The sequence below is a fragment of the Hyalella azteca genome, unplaced genomic scaffold (genome assembly GCF_000764305.2).
Source record: "Hyalella azteca isolate HAZT.00-mixed unplaced genomic scaffold, Hazt_2.0.2 contig14282, whole genome shotgun sequence".
Classification (NCBI taxonomy): domain Eukaryota; kingdom Metazoa; phylum Arthropoda; class Malacostraca; order Amphipoda; family Hyalellidae; genus Hyalella; species Hyalella azteca.
In genome coordinates, this window is record NW_025944173.1 from 1 (window position 1) to 19,851 (window position 19,851).

General features: G+C 37.5%; 1 protein-coding gene across 2 annotated transcripts in view; it reads left to right on the forward strand.

Moving 5' to 3' along the window:
• The first annotated feature begins 6,373 nt into the window (after nt 1-6,373).
• The window catches only part of LOC108673923 (density-regulated protein homolog), a 19,899-nt gene continuing 6,421 nt past the window's right edge, over nt 6,374-19,851 (forward strand). The window contains exons 1-7 of one of the 2 annotated variants that reach the window (XM_018161810.2): nt 6,374-6,439; nt 7,565-7,690; nt 8,259-8,349; nt 9,578-9,681; nt 11,212-11,278; nt 13,011-13,144; nt 14,377-14,536. In XM_018161810.2, the coding sequence (XP_018017299.1) occupies nt 7,589-7,690; nt 8,259-8,349; nt 9,578-9,681; nt 11,212-11,278; nt 13,011-13,144; nt 14,377-14,427 (549 nt within the window). In that variant the 5' untranslated portion in view covers nt 6,374-6,439; nt 7,565-7,588 and the 3' untranslated portion in view covers nt 14,428-14,536. Of the gene's footprint in view, nt 6,440-7,564; nt 7,691-8,258; nt 8,350-9,577; nt 9,682-11,211; nt 11,279-13,010; nt 13,145-14,376; nt 14,537-19,113; nt 19,218-19,851 lie in introns of those variants that run through there. The other variant, XM_018161811.2, reaches the window with a different exon arrangement.

The following is a 19,851-nucleotide window of genomic DNA, read 5'->3' on the forward strand; positions in this document are numbered from 1 at the left end:
GGCCACAGGACCAAGCCAGCAGCGGTGCCTAGGCCACAGGACCAAGCCAGCAGCAGTGCCTAGGCCACTTGACCAAGCCAGCACAAGATAATCAAATTTATTAACAAAATAGAACTCAAGAGAAAAAAGCTAACATTGACTTAATGGAACCAGCAAGTGAAACATAGAATTAAAAAGAAATTAAAATAAAAAATAATAATAGCAAATATAATGTGTCTGTTATACATGTACCGTACAGGCTAAGAGCAGAAGGAATAAATGAACCTAACTGAAACATGAGCGAAGAACATAAATTCAAGAAATAAATCATAAATTATTTTAGCAAAATCTCACTCCTTAACTTGAGATATATAGACAACTGCAATGTATCTAATACTATTGTATGTCTCTGTAGATTCATTGTCAGTGGGAATATGGATGAGCAATGTGATAGGTAATAGCAGCATGGATAATATAAAGGATTATAAGACTCACCTATGAGGAGATTAATATTTGCATCTAGCGGCAGCTGCCAGGTCTGCACTCATGTATTAGTAGTTGCACTGTAGGTGGAGGTAGAAATATGTTAATAAAATTAGAAAGTCTAAATAGATCCTAATAATTCCTACAATAGGTATAACCATGGTCTCTTGGCAACAAAACCCTGAACTGATTAGATAAAATGATCGTTGGGTAAACTGATTAGATAAAATGATCGTTGGGTAAACTGATTAGATAAAATGATCGTTGGGTAAACTGATTAGATAAAATGATCATTGGGTAAACTGAGAAGATAAAATGGTCATTGGGTAAACTGAGAAGATAAAATGGTTGTTGGGTAAACTGAGAAGATAAAATGGTCATTGGGTAAACTGAGAAGATAAAATAGTCATTGGGTAAACTGACAAGATAAAATGGTTGTTGGTAAACTGAGAAGATAAAATAGTCATTGGGTAAATTGACAAGATAAAATGGTCCCTGGTAAACTGACAAGATAAAATGGTCATTGGTAAACTGACTAGATAAAATGGTCATTGGTTAACCAACAAGATAAAATGGTCATTGGGTAAACTGACAAGTTAAAATGGTCATTGGGTAAACTGAGAAGATAAAATGGTCATTGGGTAAACTGACAAGATAAAATGATTGAGTAAACTGAGAACAAGTGACATGATAAATAATCATTAAGTAAACTAATAAGATAAATGATCATTGGTAGAACTGACATGATAGGTGAACAGACATACATGAGATAAGATGCAAATCACTAATTTTTATTTTGACCTAATACTCCTAAACATTGCTTCTAAAAATTAAACATAAAATCTTGTTATTCTCAACAGGGAATTTCAGCTGGCAAATGAGGGGTGCTGACTGGTGACAATGGCAGGGGGAATTTCAGCTGGCAAATGAGGGATGCTGACTGGAGACAATGGCAAGGGGAATTTCAGCTGGCAAATGAGGGATGCTGACTGAAGACAATGGCAGGGGAATTTTACCTGGCAAATGAGGGGTGCTGACTGGTGACAATGGCAGGGGGAATTTCAGCTGGCAAATGAGGGATGCTGACTGGAGACAATGGCAGAAGGGAATTTCAGCTGGCAAATGAGGGGTGCTGATTGGTGACAATGGCAGAGGGGAATTACAGCTGGCAAATGAGGGGTGCTGACTGGAGACAATGGCAGGGGGAATTTCATTCAGCTGGCAAATGAGGGGTGCTGACTGGAGACAATGGCAGGGGTAATTTCAACTGGCAAATGAGGGGTGCTGACTGGAGACAATGGCAGAGGGGAATTTCAGCTGGCAAATGAGGGGTGCTGACTGGTGACAATGGCAGGGGTAATTTCAACTGGCAAATGAGGGATGCTGACTGGTGACAACAATGGCAGAGGGAAATTTAAGCTGGCAAATGAGGGGTGCTGACTGGAGACAATGGCAGAGGGGAATTTCAGATGGCAAATGAGGGGTGCTGACTGGAGACATTGGAGGGGGAATTTCAGCTGGCAAATGTGGTGTGCGTATTGGAGACAATGACAGGGGGAATTACAGCTGGCAAATGAGAGGTGCTGACTGGAGACAATGATAGGAATTTCAGCTGGCAAATGAGGGGTAATGACTGGAGACAATGGCAAGGGGAATTTCAGCTGGCAAATGAGGGGTGCTGACTGGCAACAATGGCAGGGGGAATTACAGCTGGCAAATGAGAGGTGCTGACTGGAGACAATGATAGGAATTCAGCTTGCAAATGAGGGGTGCTGAATGGAGACAATGATAGGAATTTCAGCTGGCAAATGAGGGGTGCTGACTGGAGACAATGGCAAGGGGAATTTCAGCTGGCAAATGATAAGTGCTGACTGGAGACAATGGCAGGGGGAATTTCAGCTGGCAAATGAGGGGTGCTGACTGGAGACAATGGCAGGGGGAATTTCAGCTGGCAAATGAGGGGTGCTGACTGGAGACAATGGCAGGGGGAATTTAAGTTGGCAAATGAGAGATGCTGACTCGCTAGAGTCCACGAGAGGCTACGGCAGGGGCAGGTTGCGGAGAATTACCTATAACAGAAAAATTTTATATGCTGAAAGCCTAAAAGGGCCTGAAAGGGGCAGGCCATACAGCAGAATTGAAATGCAAGGGTCCCTAATATACAGGATGTATATAAATATATTATATACCGTAATACTAATAATAAATAAAAAATATAATAACTCCGTCATAGCAAACGTTTTTTCCAAAGACGACCTTTCAGTTTCAAGCATCAAACAAGTTGGAGGAATACCCTATCATACTCTATGAACTTGCATCATGATATGCGCAAATTCAATTTTATTGAAAATATTGTCTAACATTAAATAACATACGTACCTCAATAGGGATGAACACAGAACTTTGAGGCAGAAATGGTAACTTCGACGATTTCACAATTATTAATTTATTCTAACGTAGCAACTCGAAACAAGTAATCGAACCGACCGCAGCTCGACGTGACTCGCGTGACTAGCAATGAGTCAATGACAGTCACGCCCCAGCGCCTGCGTGCGGTTGCCCGCAGCTAGCTACAGCTATGCACCGGTACGTTCAGGACACAAAGGGGCCCTGTCTGCCCTGAACGTACCGGTCTAAGTATCTAAGTTTTTCTCAAATTATTGCCTGGGAGCCCTGTGACAGCGCTCCCAGCCAATAATCTGAGAAAAACTTAGATACTTACTGAAAATCATCCAGATTCTGTAAAAAATCAGACAATAAATTTCATCAAAAACATTGTAATTTTACTTACTTCTGATGGAATTATAAATCTTCGGCTGCTGCTAGATTGATGTTCTCTCATTTTTTTTTGTTTAGGACGCCGTTCAGATCGTAGATAGCACTAGCAGGTTCCATCTATAACGTCTTTCACCAACTCTTGTTTCGGCTTCCATGTGTAGCAATTCTGTTGCTTCCTTGCAAGAAACTGCCGTGCTAATAAACTGCATAATCAAATTTGAGGCATTGAGAATATTTCAATTATATTATTAGCTAAAATTAACTTACCTAACGAAAAAACACAGATTTTACCATTAAAAAGAAAAATACACCCAGACACTCGTGCGTCAGTAAAAAACCCAGATCTGGGTGGAAAAACCCAGCTCACCGAGGCCTGGTACGTTCTTGCATGTTTACACTTCTTCTAAATTGGTCTCGCTGTCTAAATACGTACTGCAAATACTGCATATTCACACTTTGACGGGTGCTGGCGCTTTATTAAGTATTTTACTATTTCTTGCATTGAATGCGGCATAATTAAAATAAAATGATTGAAAACAGCTACTATAATAATAATTTAGTATTTTATTAATACAATTTTCAGGTATGAGAAAAATCTCCCGATTTGTTATAGAAAAATATAATATATAAAGTATAAATAAACAGCTTATCTCCGCCAAGTCGAGAACCGCTTGTCAAGTATGACAGGCGCCGTTGTTAACTCACAACAGAAAACCTTATTAATGCCACTTCGACACTTCTGGGACGAATTTTTTAAGCGAATTTTGGGATAACATTTTATAGCAGGTTTTTCACGCATAAGTTTGTCACTTGAGAACTAATCTTGATCGAATTTAAAACGAAGCTCATTTGTCATAATTATACGATCATGCGCACAAGGCAGCGAGGTGTCCTCAAGGCAGCGAGTTGTCCTCAAGGCAGCGGTCATGACAAGAACTACAAGGCAGCGGTCATGACAAGAACTACAAGGCAGCGAGGTGTTCTCAACGGTCACGACATGAGCTACAGGCAGCGAGGTGGCCTCAAGGCAGCGGTCACGACATGAGCTACAGGGCAGCGAGGTGTCCTCAAGGCAGCGGTCACGACATGAGCTACAGGGCAGCGAGGTGTCCTCAAGGCAGCGGTCACGACAAGAGCTACAAGGCAGCGAGGTGTCCTCAAGGCTGCGGTTACGACAAGAGCTACAAGGCAGCGAGTTGTTCTCAAGGCAGCGGTCAGTATAAAGCAGCAAGGTGTCAAGGCAGCGGTCACGAGAAGAGCCTTGTAGCTCTTGACTGGACAGGTGGTAAATGTAATTTAATTTTTGTACCAGTGGTGCCCTATGAGGCGGACCTCCTATGCTGCATCTTGACCACACTAGTTAAAATATTGAACTATTTTTGCGAGATCCATCACATCAGCGACAAGATCATCTCTATGAGATGGCAAATTAAACCAAAGCAGGGTGGCCCAGTGGTTAGAGTTCTGAGTAACAGGAAAAGTAGAGCAGAGAAGTGCGTGTTCGATGCCATCTCTGTGCGTCAGCTTCTGTTCAGAATCGGCATTATTATTATTATTATTATTATTATTATTATTATTATTATTATTATTATTATTATTATTAACAGAGTAGGAGTGAAGTGGACGAGGACACTGGGCGAGGGCAGCGGACGAAGGCAGCGGGCGAGTGGAATGGACGAGGGCAGCGGACGAAGGCAGTTGTCGACGGCAGTGGACGAGGGCAGTAGACGAGGTCCAGCCTCAACACTCTACCAGTAGAGTGTTGAGGTAAATGAACGCCCAATCAAACAATATTCGAAGGCCCGCTTTTACGATCCGTTCTACTCTACGTTGTAATTTGAGTTCTAAATTGAAAGTTCAACGTTTTTAGCACACGGCGTTTAAAGTTATGTATAGAATCCTTTATGTTGACCCTCCAATCTTTATTCCATATTTTAAGAGCCGTATATAAATTATTAGACCACTGATGACACGCTACTTCCTTTTGTATACTGATTTCTTCCAGAGAGACAGCATCCCACTTTGTTTTCCTGTCGTCTCATTTGCCTGACTTTACTAAGTAAAACGCTGATGAGGCCCAACCCACGAGGCAAATGATGTTACAACAACGTTTAATTTTACGTTAATAAAAAGTTAGATGCGAGGTGGGAAAAGCGCTTCAGAGCAGGCAAAGAATGCAACGTTTTATTAGGCACGATGTCGGTTGGGATTCGCACCTGATAGGAGCAAAAAGCTGACTATTTTACTGATTGATAGATGTCTGTTTTTATTTAATAATTTTATTCTTCAGGTGTTAGCACGCAATCAGTTCTTTTGCCTTATTTCACATGAAACTCAATGTTATTTTAAGGTTTAATGTTTATTGCAGCTGGCGCCGACCAACATCTCTCATCACATTGTCATTAAGATCGGATTCATAATATTAATGTAAAAAAGAATGTGTGAACAAAAACTAATGTTGCCGTCTGAGGTATATCATAGGGTAGATTTAACATAAATACACATACATTCAGAAAATTTCCTAATGATGGTCACAGCTCAGAGTACCGTGATTGGCGCAGAGAAGCGCGGGTTCGATCCCAGCTCTGTGTGCCAGTTTCTGGTCAGAATCGGCAAGGAGGCCGGGCGGTTAAGCAAGGTAGAATTGTAGCAGTGAGTTGCGAGTTCGAGACCGCAACAAGCTGTGAATGTTTTGCGATGTTAAAAATCGGCGACAGGCCTACTGCCTATTAAGCGCTGAAACCGCTATTATTATTATTATCAATATGAGACCTCATTTCATTTTAGTGATTGACGATACATATATTTGGTTAAATGAACACGGGCGGTTAATCACCAGATTATTCATCGATTTAAGTTTTCAGGGTCGAACGATTATTCAGATGACGTTTGCTGATCAAAATGCAGGTTTAATGAAGTAATTTAAATGTATTCACGACTTTTCGAATACAATAAAATTAATTTTCAAGTTATACGAAACATTGATAAGTTTCTGAAAGATGTCATACTATTGCCCATGAAAGAATTAAATGCGAGCCAAAATCTACAATCTTAGCGGGAAGAGTTAACAGGTTCGATCTGGGCCTTGGCGTTATTTATTGTGGTCGGTTTCCGATATTTAGGTTTGAACCTGCAACCTTGCGGTGTTTCATAGCTCTGTATCTGCCGCCGCAATGCTTGTCTTCCTGCAGTTTGCCCAGTATGTGATTGCATGTCAAGTAGAGGACAATATAGCTCATTTCTTATTACATTGTACAAGATTCACTGGTCCAAGAGCACTCTTCATGAGTTCAGTGATTGCACTAGGGCTTCCTTGGGGGCTGCAGCCTGCAGGCAGCCCTAGCCGCCCCCTACTCCTAGGAGACTAGGCGCAGGCGTCAGTGCGTCACCAACCAATAGCGTCTTCAGATATTTTCATACCTGTTGCAATATTTGCAGCAATGTGGAGTGGTTGCCCTGATGTAACCTGTATTAAAGAAAAGAAATTAATTAAGTAGATTCTCTCCCTGTTAATCCTCAGGCTCAGGCCCCAGGGCTCAGATCATCAGATGTTGATCTTTTTTTTCTGATTTTTTCTTTTATTTATTTATTTTTCTCTTTTTCTCAATGCATATCATATGCAATGCATGTTCCAATTTTGCATGTTTCTCTTGTTCTTGCTGATTAGGGCATAGTGGAATTCTATAAACTAAAGAGAGGTACTTATGGCGGTCCACCGCCGTGCGGCGGTCGTAACCCTTTGCAAGGCCCCATGCCCTGCAGCCCTTGGTCCCCTCTTCCTAGGCTCTTGCAAGTTGCAAATTGCAATGGCTTAACTCATCAATTCAAACTCATGGTCTCATCACAACTCCCTCTAAAAATATGTGGAGTTTTGAAATTGATATAAATAAATCAATTAATATTTGAAGTGGGAAATTCCTTAGTTAGGGTTAGGCTAGGCTGGCTAGCTACTTTCCCTGCTGCAACTAGAGCTTCCCCACCATTTTTGGAGCTGCTAGCTTCCTGCTAGCAGCTAGATTGAATATATTAGATATGACTCCAATTTTAATTAAAATAATTGCAGAATCAATCTGCAACGTGCCTTATCTTTATAATAGTCACTTTGGTCTTTGGAGCTGACAGACTTCAGTAATAATTCAAATTTTTTAATCCTGAATTTAATAAACAAAGAAATACAAATCTACTTGTATAACTGTTAGAACTTCGTAGGGAAGAAGTAGAAGGTTAGTTTGTGCTCATTGTAATGGCAAAATTCTTTTAGATTTTTAATGAAGTTTGGTTCCTGAAATTATTTTTGTGTGATAATTGTATTGTCAATTTCCAGGTTCCTATAAACTGACACATTAATATGGCTACAGAAACAGAAGAATATTTCGGACAGGCTCCCTTGCCGGGAGTTCAATATCCCCTCACAGTTCACTACTGCGGCAACTGCTCCATGCCAATAGAGGCTAGTCTCTATTGTAAGATGTTACATTTGCCTCTCTATTGTAAGATGTTACATTTGCCTCTCTATTGTAAGATGTTACATTTGCCTCATTATTTCAATTGTGCTAGTAGTGTGACATGCTGTGTAATATGTTTTACAATCTATGCAATTTGAGTTTGATCTGTATTTTAACAGTATAGTATACATTGTATTATATTTTAATATTGATATAATTTAAGTCATTTGAACTTTAATAGAAGTGTGATATATAAATGTATTATTCAATTTATTACTTCTTCTCAGCAAAATCCATTGATATTTGTCATTAAATTAATTTTTTCTGATCATAAATTCAAGAAAGCAACTCTTTAACCTACTTTGTTGCATGTCTTGAATTATTAAATACATTTTTGATATTTTCTCATTAACTATAATTTGTTTCTTATTCATTTTATTAACCAACTGAATTTTTTTGGCATTTGGTGGCAATTTCTGGTATTTTCTGACATTTTCTAGTATTTTACAGTATTTTCTCACTAGGTATGATTTGTTTATTTTATTAAGCAGCTGAAGTTTTCTATTTTCACAGTTCTGTGAATTTTGTCCGTCCTACGAGAAGTGTAAAGCCTGGCTTGAGCAAAACCTTCCTGACGTCTTCAGTCAACTCAACACTAAAGATGGTGAGTGTTGTCTGCAAAATTTATGTGATTTTATTCAATAGTTTATTTATTAAATATTTAATAGTTATGATTTATTTTATTTAATAGTTATTCTTTATTTTTTACATAGTTATAATTTACTAATAGTTTCCTCTAATTTAAATGGATGGAAGATGGTGAGTGTTGTTTGCAAATTTAACTATACAATGAGTTTATTTACAATATTTTTCTCAAAAACTTGTTATAAATGTAGTAGGTATTAAGAGGTGCATTTTGATCTTTACATTTGTTGCATTTTATTTTTTGTCAGATTTTAAAATTATTTGAAATAATATGGGATTAAAAATTACTTTTTAAAGACAACACTTCAATAGAATCCAGTATCTCCGATGTTACACGTATATAATGAATGTTTAATTTTATCAAATAACAAAAAAATTATATATAAACTTTTTTTCATATATAAATTTTTTTAATACCTATATAAAATTTGTTTTATATATATATATATATATGTTTTTTATATGTTGTTATTCAAAATTATTTATTCTATCAATTGATTTATGCATTGTCTCCAATTTTATGCAAGTTTGCAAGATTTCAGATCAAATGGACTGGTAAAGTGTGTTATATATTGATTATTAGATTTATAGCAGACAAACAAACAACGAGAAGTGAAGTTCTAAAATTTAGTCTATTTGTCTAAATTTAGCCTGAATTTAGCTATTTGACTAAAGTCACTGGAATTACATAATTAAATTCACTTTTTTAAAACTAATTGGAAAACAGATAATTTTTGTCATCCTAATTTATATTAGACATTAATGTTCTGCTCTTTCAATATGAATATCTGAGACGCTGTCTTTTAATATTGCACTTTTATTACAAATTTAGTGGATTGATTACTAATTTAACATATAATTCCTGGTTAGCTTATAATATTGTAACCATTAAAAATGTATATAAATTTATTTAATATAGAAGTGTATCCTTATAATCAATATATAATGAATCAATGTATCTGACGTATAAGATCATTGATGTTGTCAATTTAAATACATATCAATATGTTCTATAGAAAAATGTTGTTCAAATCAATATAAGAAATGCATGATCAATATAATCAGTAGTATAAAAAAGTCAATATGAGTAACATGATAAATGTATCATTGTAATTAATGATTATTTCTTGTTGTCATGTGAAATGGAGATATTTATTGTTAGGTTTTAACTTGGTTTAATTTTGCAGGAGGTGGAGGGGACGGAGAAGATGCCGAGGATGAGAAGAAGAGGCAGAAGAGAGGAGGCAAGGGCATGGTGCGCCTCAAGAAAAAGGATGACACGCCTAAGAAGGCAAGTCTTGTGATCCCTCATGTCCTATGTAGGATGACATGCCTAAGAAGGCAAATCCTAATCATATATTTAATCATAAAATTGTATATATTAATCTTAAACTCATCCATATCATGCAATCTACTTTATCCTTCAACTCTTTCATTATTTCACCTTATCTCATTTCCATACCTTTTTCAACCAATATTTTGAAATCGTTTATTGCAATGCCTTTTCCATGTTTTAAAGCCTTATATATTTATAAGAGTAATTCAGATGGACTACCTATAACCTCCCTACCCAAGTTTTGACTGAAATCCAGTATACAATTGACAGTAATCCAGCCAATTGACAGTAATCCAGTATACATTTTCAGGCTGTTTGCTTACATAAAAGTTTTAATAGCTCTGTGTGCTGTGCACATGTGTGTGATGAATGTCCATGCAGCACATTACATTTACATCATTATTTTCAATACTGAGACTGCAGTTGCAGTGACAGTGTTGCAGTGACAGTGTGTTGCAGTGACAGTGTTGCAGCGATGCTGTTGCAGTCGGAACTTGAAGTGATCGCTCAGATAATGAACAAAGTCTGTTGCAATTTGTCATGCTACATTAAAATTAACATCTATTACCTAAATCTAATCTTTACTATTGAAATGTTCTATTGTTTGCTTCTTAACTAGCTAACCAATTTATCACACCCTACGTGGCCGATGTCACCCCGCTAATGGTTGAATTCAGCCACGAAATCATTTCAATACGTTTTTACTGTGTTTTAACACACGTGGCCGAAGTCACCCCATCGCGGGGTGACATCGGCCACCAAGCTAATTTAAAAAATAAATTATTAAACGATGAAAGTGACATAGTTTAGACATGACATATTCAAAGAAGAACCTTTCAGTAATATATTTACAAATTTACAATCATCAGCAACGCCTCATTCCTATTTTGTAGGAATTTGATCGGCAGAAACTAGTTTCATTTGGCCGAAGTCACCCCAGTTGACGGTACCTCGCTTGAACAGGATTGGGATCCCCATACCTTACAGTGCCAGGCATAACCCCCCCCCCTCCCTCCATAGCACGTCCTCCCTGTACTTATATTGCACCATCGCTATTGCATTTATATATATACTTGTAACAACAATGTATGACTCGTTCATGCAGAGTTCAATCCTTGGTAACGAGAATGCAAGAATAACGTATTTTCCCCCAACGCCTTAACTTTAGCTTCTCAACTGGCCATGCGTTTCAGGGTCTCTGTCGTTTGCCATTTCCTCCAGCAGCGCAGGCCTCTCTCTGACGCAGAGATCAGGGCCTGTACTTTAAAAAAAGTTAAGAGATCGTAAGTTCATCAGCCAATCATTGACGGCCTTTCAAGCAAAATCAACCAATCATAGAAAAGAAAATAGAGCGTAAGTACTTACGTTCACTTGATCATTGGCAAGAAAATAGAGCGTAAGTACTTACGTTCACATAAAACTGTTGCCAGTTTTTTGTTACAGTTCCCCCTATGTTCCCCGCACTCACGCGTTTGTGTCCCGCAGGTTGTGGTGTTCTTGTCCCCGCGGGGCAAGAAGAAGACCACGGTCATCATGGGGCTCAAGACTTTCGGTGAGTTATTTGATTCTGTGTCCGTTTTTACTTTTACTTATTTGTTAAAACCTAATTATTAATTAATTGCTAATGAATTAATGAATTACAACTGCCGTCCTCAGTTGCCCGGCGTGATGTTGATATGCTCTATTAATATGATTAATATTAATGTAGCCCCTCCATCCTCCCCCCCCCCCAGATCTGCATTAGTGAGCGTCAGCAAGATTAATAATATAGATTTTAAGTTAGACTAAAATTTATGTTGTAATAATGGTGATGCCTGTCGGTGACCACCACTGCCGCGTTCCGAATGGACTATAATGATCCTTTCCCTCAAGAACGTAGCCTATAAAATACTTGACTGTAACATTATCAGCCGCAAGCCACCAGACAGATCACATTGAAGTAGCCCAATCAGCCCACAGAAGAACAGCCTGTAATAGGAATCCCAGAATCGTCTGTCGGTGCGCGAAAAAATTCTGCGCGACTCGGACACCGCGCGCCGGAGCCTTGCAGTAAATTTGTGGACCGCCACCAACCCGTCCGTATTCATTCTTTGCATCGAATTAGCCCACGGGCGGCTCGTCGAAGGACGATATATTTTGGTACAGAACTATGCTTTCTGAAACCTAACCCCAGATGCTGTGAGCTAAAAGTTACGTAATTTAGCGAAGCTGAGGAAGTCGCTCGTCGAAGGACGATAGATTTTGAAACAGAACTATGCTTTCTGAAACCTAACCCCAGATGCTGTGAGCTAAAAGTTACGTAATTTAGCGAAGCTTCGGAAGTAGTTCGTTGGCGGACGATATATTTTAGAACAGGACTATGCTATCTGAAACCTAACCCCAGATGCTGTGACCTAAATGTTACGTAATTTAGCGAAGCTGCGGAAGTAGTTCGTTGGCGGACAATATATTTTGGAACAGAACTATGCTATCTGAAACCTAACCCCAGATGTTGTGAGCTAAAAGTGACGGTCTGGTGGTGCACGGCAGGATGCATGCAGTTCCACTGGCGACCTGGGCTGGTTGGTTGCAGTCCGTTGTCCGCAAGTTACAGTTCGAGCTAAAGTCAGGGTATGAAGTGATGATTCGTTGCAACGTTCAGTGGTGGACAACCATTACTCTCTGGGCTATTCGCTTCAGAATGTGGTGGCGTAAAGCTCTTGACAGTTAAAGCAAGATGATGTCATGGGCGAGTTACTGCCACCAGGATTAATACGCGGCTGATTGGCTGATTGGTGGCCTTACAGAAATATGCTAGGCGTTCTGTTCAGGGCTGATTGGTGCACAAATTTGGTGGTGTACGGCTGCGCTCCTATAATAATGCACGACGTTTAATTTATTTTCATGTTAATCACTATTTTTCACTGTTGCCTGCTAAACCCACTTCTTCCTAGCTCAGACCTGGACCTGAAAGCGTACAGCAAGAATAATGTTAAAAATGTGCAGTTGGACGAAAATCTATGCAATGAAACTGCAATTTTTCACTTGTAATTGATATAGGTACCTATTTAATTGTTGCTGTAATAGACATAGGTACTTAATTGTTGCGTATTAAAGCCATGACATCCCCCAGACCTGGACCTGAAAGCGTACAGCAAGATTATTGTTAAAAATATGCTTGGACGAAAATCTATGCAGTGAAATTGCAATTTTTCCCTTGTAATTTATATAGGTACCTATTTAATTGTTGCTGTAATAGACATAGGTACTTAATTGTTGCGTATTAAAGCCATGACATCCCCCAGACCTGGACCTGAAGGCGTGCAGCAAGACGCTGGGGCAGAAGTTTGCGTGCGGCTGCTCGGTGACGGGGCCGGACGAGATCGTCCTGCAGGGCGACATCAAGGAGGACGTCATCGACTTCATCCTCGACAAGTGGCCAACCCCCGAAAATTCGTACAAAATCTTTTTAGCACGTTGACTACGAAGTGGTACATATGCGTACCGCGAAATGTATTTCTCCAGGACGTAGTGGTACATAATTCAGGTTGCCTAAAATCGGCCAAATCCGAGAACAAAAAAGGCCGATAACTCAATATATACTAGTTTATTTGTAGGTTCCGCTATAAAAATTCCATTTATTTTCTTTTTGCAGTATTTAAAATTTAATTAGGAAGTACCCCTATCATAAATTTTAGCCGGCCAAAGCAATTGAGAAAAACTAAATCACGGAATTTGTCCGGAAAAAATGACTGTCTGGCAACCCTGTTTAAAAACAGTACAAAAAATGAAATAATAGAACAAGATGAAGCAATCGTAGTCAACGTGTTAAAGATACAATTCCTGTGAGATTTTGTACTTTGATGAAACTCTTATTCCTTTAATTAGATTCTATTTTTGTCTTTGTGTTATTTTTACAACAGTTCTCCTTTAACTTCACTTCTTGTTTGTCCGCTACATAAGTTATAATCGATATTTAACACACTTCTGCCTGTCCAATCGATCTGAAATTTTGCACACTTGCGTAAAGTCGGAGACAATGCATGAATCAATTGACAGAATAAATAATTTCGAACATTTGATTTTGTTTTATATTAAAAATAATAAAATTCTTTTGTATGGAAATAAAATTAGAATTTATTATACATGTGTAACATCGGAGACACTGTATTCTTTAGAAGTGTTGTCTTTAAAAAGTAATTTTTAGACGCATATATTTTGATAACATTTCAAGAATTTAGTTACTCTGACTAACGCAGCCTAGCCTTAACTTGCGCGTCAAATCAACCTGTCAAAAATCGCTTCTTTGATTCAATTGCGAGTAAAGTATACTAAAATTGTATGATTCATTGGCTATTTCTATGCTATCAATTTCTTATATAAATGTTATTCTTCCGTATATTAAAGATGCTATTATATCTTTAATATACTGTAATTAAGATTACCGTATATAAAATTTGATTAATTAGACTTTTAATTCTTATATAAATGTTATTCTACCGTATAATAAAGATGTTATTATTAATTCTTTTTTTTAATATTATTATATGCTATTATATTTTCCCTCAGATGGACGACTTATATAAATGTTATTCTACCGTATATTAAAGATGCTATTATTTATTATTATTTTTAATATTATTATATGCTATTATATTATATATATCTTTCCCTCAGATCGACGACGACAGCATCGAGGACGGCGGTGAGCGGAAGCGCTGAAGAGCTCGTGTCAACAGACGCCATGGAACTGATACTTCGCATTCCCTTATTTATTCAGAATATTTCCGCCTCTTGTTTCAGTAGAACAAATAAAGGAATAAATAATAAATGCGAATAAATTTTTATTATTCTTTTAGGGTTTTTGGCTGATTTTAGGTTAGGTTAGGATCTTTTAGGTTTTGGCTAATGGCTGATTTGATTTTCATTCAACTTATATTTCCTTATAGACAGCATGGAAGAAAGGCTAAATTGTTCTGCCCAAGGCGGGAAGGCTGTTCATATAATTTATTTAAGTTGAAATTAGGCGTTGATTTCTTTAAATCTGCGTAGTCAAGGATAGCGATCGAGAGCCTGTTAGGTAAATGCGGAAATGCTGCATGGATAATTTTTTTTTCGAATGTATTCAAGACTAGCCAGTTGAACGAACATTTCTTGCTACGTGTAAGTTCCTTTTCACGTTGGAACGCAAGGGAACACAAATTGTAGATCACGAAGGAGCTAAGCCTGCATCTGATTGAGGGCTAGAATTTTCTGAAAATTCATTATAGTTTACTAATTAGTAGGCCCTAGAGAGTTGACGAGTTGACCTAGAGTTGAAGCACCTGTAGCATCAACATATTCCTTTCTGTTGGTGAGCCAGCTAAAGGGCATAGTTTCACTAAGGATTTTTCTCTATCGCCTACCAGAATAAACTAATCTTATTTAGTTTATTCTTATTTTATTGCCCTTACTCTTGGTAGCAACACTCATCTTTGACCTAGGCGGGTGAAGCGTGGAGGTAAAGCCATGTTTTTTTCAAATTTGCGGGGGCCTCTGAAGACCAGTCCAATGCGGCCCCACGACCGAGTTTTGAGTTATAATTGTTAATAACTTTAATTAATCATTTCAATCACTTTAATTACTCTAATTGATCACTTTAATTAATTGGCTTTTTATCATTAATCATTAAAAATCCTGCCTAACTCAAGCTGCCTGTACTGTACTGTACTGTAGACTACTGAAATTTGATAGCTTCAATTTCTTCATTTCCTCTTAAAAAAATAATATAATTAAATAATAATAAAAAAAATTTCAATAAAATAATTAAATCATTTCTTCATAGCGTAGCACAGCACGTGGATGACATGCTACTGGGTCTCCACTCAGAGAAGTGGGTGAGAAAGTGTCACTATTTAGATACTATGACGCATGTAATGTTTTGAGTGTTCTATTTTAAGTTTCGAGTTACAATGTAGAATTCAATACACAAATGTTGTTGAAATCGGCAGAATTTTGCTCTGCGTTGTAGGATAGACGTTCATACAAATTGAAAAGCAAAGAATGAACCAATAAAATTCATATGTCTTCACATTTACATTTATTGATTGGCAATAATCCTTAAAACAAAAATTGACTAATAAATAAAATAAATAATGTAATTTGGATAGTTTTCCGGTTATTTCTCAGACTGAATGATGTGGAGCTTCTTTTAAATGCAATTTCTTCATAATTCAAACGAACGAATGCAGTGACATGCCCCTTAATGCCTATTGACAAGCGAAGGTAAGCCACTTAAATGAATTGTAATTAATTCATAATCATCTTTAATAATCATCTTGTCACCCAATCAATGTCACTACTTCACTGTCATCTCTGAGCACGATACTCAAGTGCGATGATAGATTGCCCGAGATCAAAATAGATTTGTTATACATAGCAAAAATAGAAAATTACTTCATAGAAAATTTACTACAGTGTTCAGTAGTCTTACGTCGGGGTCAACAAATTCACCGTAGAGAACGCACTCCATGCATAAGTTGTAGATGACTTCTATGTTATTTTTGATGACCTGTGTGGTCCTCGTGACGGTAGGGTTATTTATACCTTATACGTGAAAGCTCATCCTTTTGTGATGGACTTGAATTAATAGTTTCTAATTGAAATCATTAACTTTAAATTTAGCATGAGACTGTTTTCAGAGCAACGAGCTTCACTATTGCTTGTCATGAAGCGAGCGTTATTGTGTCATTAAAAAATTCATACTTCGTGGATTGACTTTTAAGCCCACACAGTGACACATGGATTAGGAAAAGTTCGCAAGTCGAGACATACACATACCGCGGCATCACTATATTTTTGAAGACTGGGCTTATTTGTCGAAACCGTTTTCGGGCACTCATGGCTGTACATTAGCGGTGAATCAGGTCAGTGCCTTCGTCATAGTTATGACGTGTGGAATGAATACCAAATTTTAGGTAATTTTAAAATACCAATATTAATCTATTGCAATTATAATCTATTAGCAATATTAATCAAGCACAAATAGGAATCTATTACTGATAATAATTGTTATCAATACTTCTATTTTAAATAGCAATCAAATCTGGACATCGGAGGAACGTAAAGCTCTATTGAGTGTAGCAACCTGAGGACGTTTGTTTGCAAGAGAGAACATTTTAAAGCTGTACGTGGCGGCAACCATCAGTGCAAGTCATTTTGCGATGGCTAGAAAGTATCCTTTTTGTGAAGTAGGCGCGTGACAATATTGCTGCTGTTGCTCATGTCAGGCGGTGGAGGGTAAGACTTTACTGACTTGAGCAGTGATAGCGGAGTGCGGACTCGCGGCGTTATGGCTGCCAGCTGTTTTGGAACCATTGTGGCATGTGGTTTTTCATGCGTAGTTTGCAACTTTGTCGTTCAGAACTTAAGAGGAGGTTAGGTTCAGCTGTGCAACTTTAGATTGAGTGCTAGATACACGGTTAATTCGACTAATAATAACAATAACGGCTTCAGCATTAAGGTGCTTTATACACAAAGTATAAGCATAGCCGATACCGGTAGTGGCTTGTATTTTCTTTTCAAATATCGGGCTAAAAATTAGCACGATTCCAAGTGCAAAAATTGAAAATTATAAATTCTTTTATTTCTTTTTCTATTTAATTTTATCAAAATTACTAAAAATCATGGCTATAAGTCAATGGAAAATATCTGAAATTTCGAAGTAAAATATAGTTTACTCGTAGGCCTGCCTACGAGTCTTAAGGTCGCATAACATTCACAGCTTGTTGCGGGTCTCGAACCCGCATCTCTCTGCCCCAATGCTGAAACTGTGAACTGTTAAGGCCAACTGATGCGTGCCTTAACCACGAGAGTCGTATGGTGAAACATTGCCGAATCTGGTTTGCGTGTCAGAATTGGCCAGCCGTAATTGCGACATAAAAACTCGTAACTTTGCATGTGTATGGAGTTTCATGATGTTGATATTTTATGAGGTTTCACCTTCAAACTTCTATGATGTTTTATGAGGTTTGCGGTCTCTTTCCTTCAGTCAGCCAGTTGCCCGTATTTTTTGGGAACTTGCTGGTTCGGCGCATGGTTGAACTATATATACTAGTTCAACCATGGTTCGTCGGACCCATGGTTGAATTAATTCAACCATGCGTCGGACCTGCCAGGGTCCGGGTATTAGTGACTTGATCCTGGTCCGGGTCCGGTGGATTGTTCCGGACTTCCGGTTTTAGCCAGTACCGAATATGGGCAAGTCATCAAAGGCATGTCACTCAAGTGGGACGACTGAAATAACCCAGCATTGCCCAATACCAGCATAATTTTCATACTTCACCCCGTGCAATTTGCAAACTATGACACTTTCCTAAAATTTGTCATTTGCATAAGTAACTAGAAGAGTTCTACTACAATGCACCCAAACCTGGAGTTATTTTACCAAAAAATAAAAAAATTGGAGGGGGTTCAATGACAGGCTTTAAATAATAGCTCTTTTTCATGGGTCACATTTTTCATTTTTTAACCTATTAGACATGCATAATTTTTTATCTTTCTATTGTGTTACATAACCTCAGTATTAGGCCTTCAATGCCCATTGACAAAATTTTTCTATGTCAAATAGTTTTTGAGTTTTGGTGGTTTTTGTTAAAAAACTAAAAGTGGTCCAAGTTACCCCGGGAGTCTAAGTTACCCCATTTTACGGTATGTGAAATTCTTTTTATAATTTTCAAAATCACTCATTCTATCAATTGATTCATGCATTCTCTTCAATTTTGCATAAGTATGCAAAATTTTAGATCAATTGGACTGGTAGAAGTTTATTATATATCAATTATAAGATTTATAACAGACAAACAAATGAACTGCAGTGAAGTTAAAGAGAAATGTTGTGAAATTTAGTGCATAATTTGACTAAAGTTGCTGAAATTAGGTACACAATTGAATTCCATTTTTTAAACTAATTGGAAAATAGATAATTTTTGTCATCCTAATTTATATTAGACATTAATGTTCTGCTCTTTCAATATGAATATCTGAGACGCTGTCTTTTAATATTGCACTTTTATTACAAATTTAGTGGATTGATTTAACATATAATTCCTGGTTAGCTTATAATATTGTAACCATTAAAAATGTATAAATTTATTTAATATAGAAGTGTATCCTTATAATCAATATATAATGAATCAATGTATTTACATAAAAAGTCCTTGAAGTCATAAATTTAAAAACACATCAATATATTCTGTAGGAAAATAAATCATTCAAATCCATAAAAGAAATTAATCAATGTAATCAATATGAAAAAACTATCAATATGAGTAACATGATAAATGTATCATTGTAATTAATGATTATTTTTTGTTGCCATGTGAAATGGAGATATTTATTGTTAGGTTTTAACTTGGTTTAATTTTGCAGGAGGTGGAGGGGACGGAGAAGATGCTGAGGATGAGAAGAAGAGGCAGAAGAGAGGAGGCAAGGGCATGGTGCGCCTCAAGAAAAAGGATGACACGCCTAAGAAGGCAAGTGTTGTGACCCCTCATGTCCTATGTAGGATGACACGCCTAAGAAGGCAAGTCTTGTGATCCCTCATGTCCTATGTAGGATGACACGCCTAAGAAGGCAAGTCTTGTGATGCCTCATGTCCTATGTAGGATGACACGCCTAAGAAGGCAAATCCTAATCATATATTTAATCATAAAATTGTATATATTAATCTTACACTCATCCATATCATGCAATCTACTTTATCCTTCAACTCTTTCATTATTTCACCTTATCTCATTTCCATACCTTTTTCAACCAGTATTTTACAATCGTTTACTGCAATGCCTTTTCCATGCTTATATTTTTTATTCCAGCATTCTCATTACCTGTCTCTGTTGAGGGTAATTCAGATGGACTATAACCTCCCTACCCAAGTTTTGACAGTAATCAAGTATACAATTGGCAGTAATCCAGCCAATTGACAGTAATCAGTATACATTTTTAGGCTGTTTGCTTACATAAAAGTTTTAATAGCTCTGTGTGCTGTGCACATGTGTGTGATGAATGTCCATGCAGCACATTACATTTACATCATTATTTTCAATACTGAGACTGCAGTGACAGTGTTGCAGTGACAGTGTTGCAGTGACAGTGTTGCAGTGACAGTGT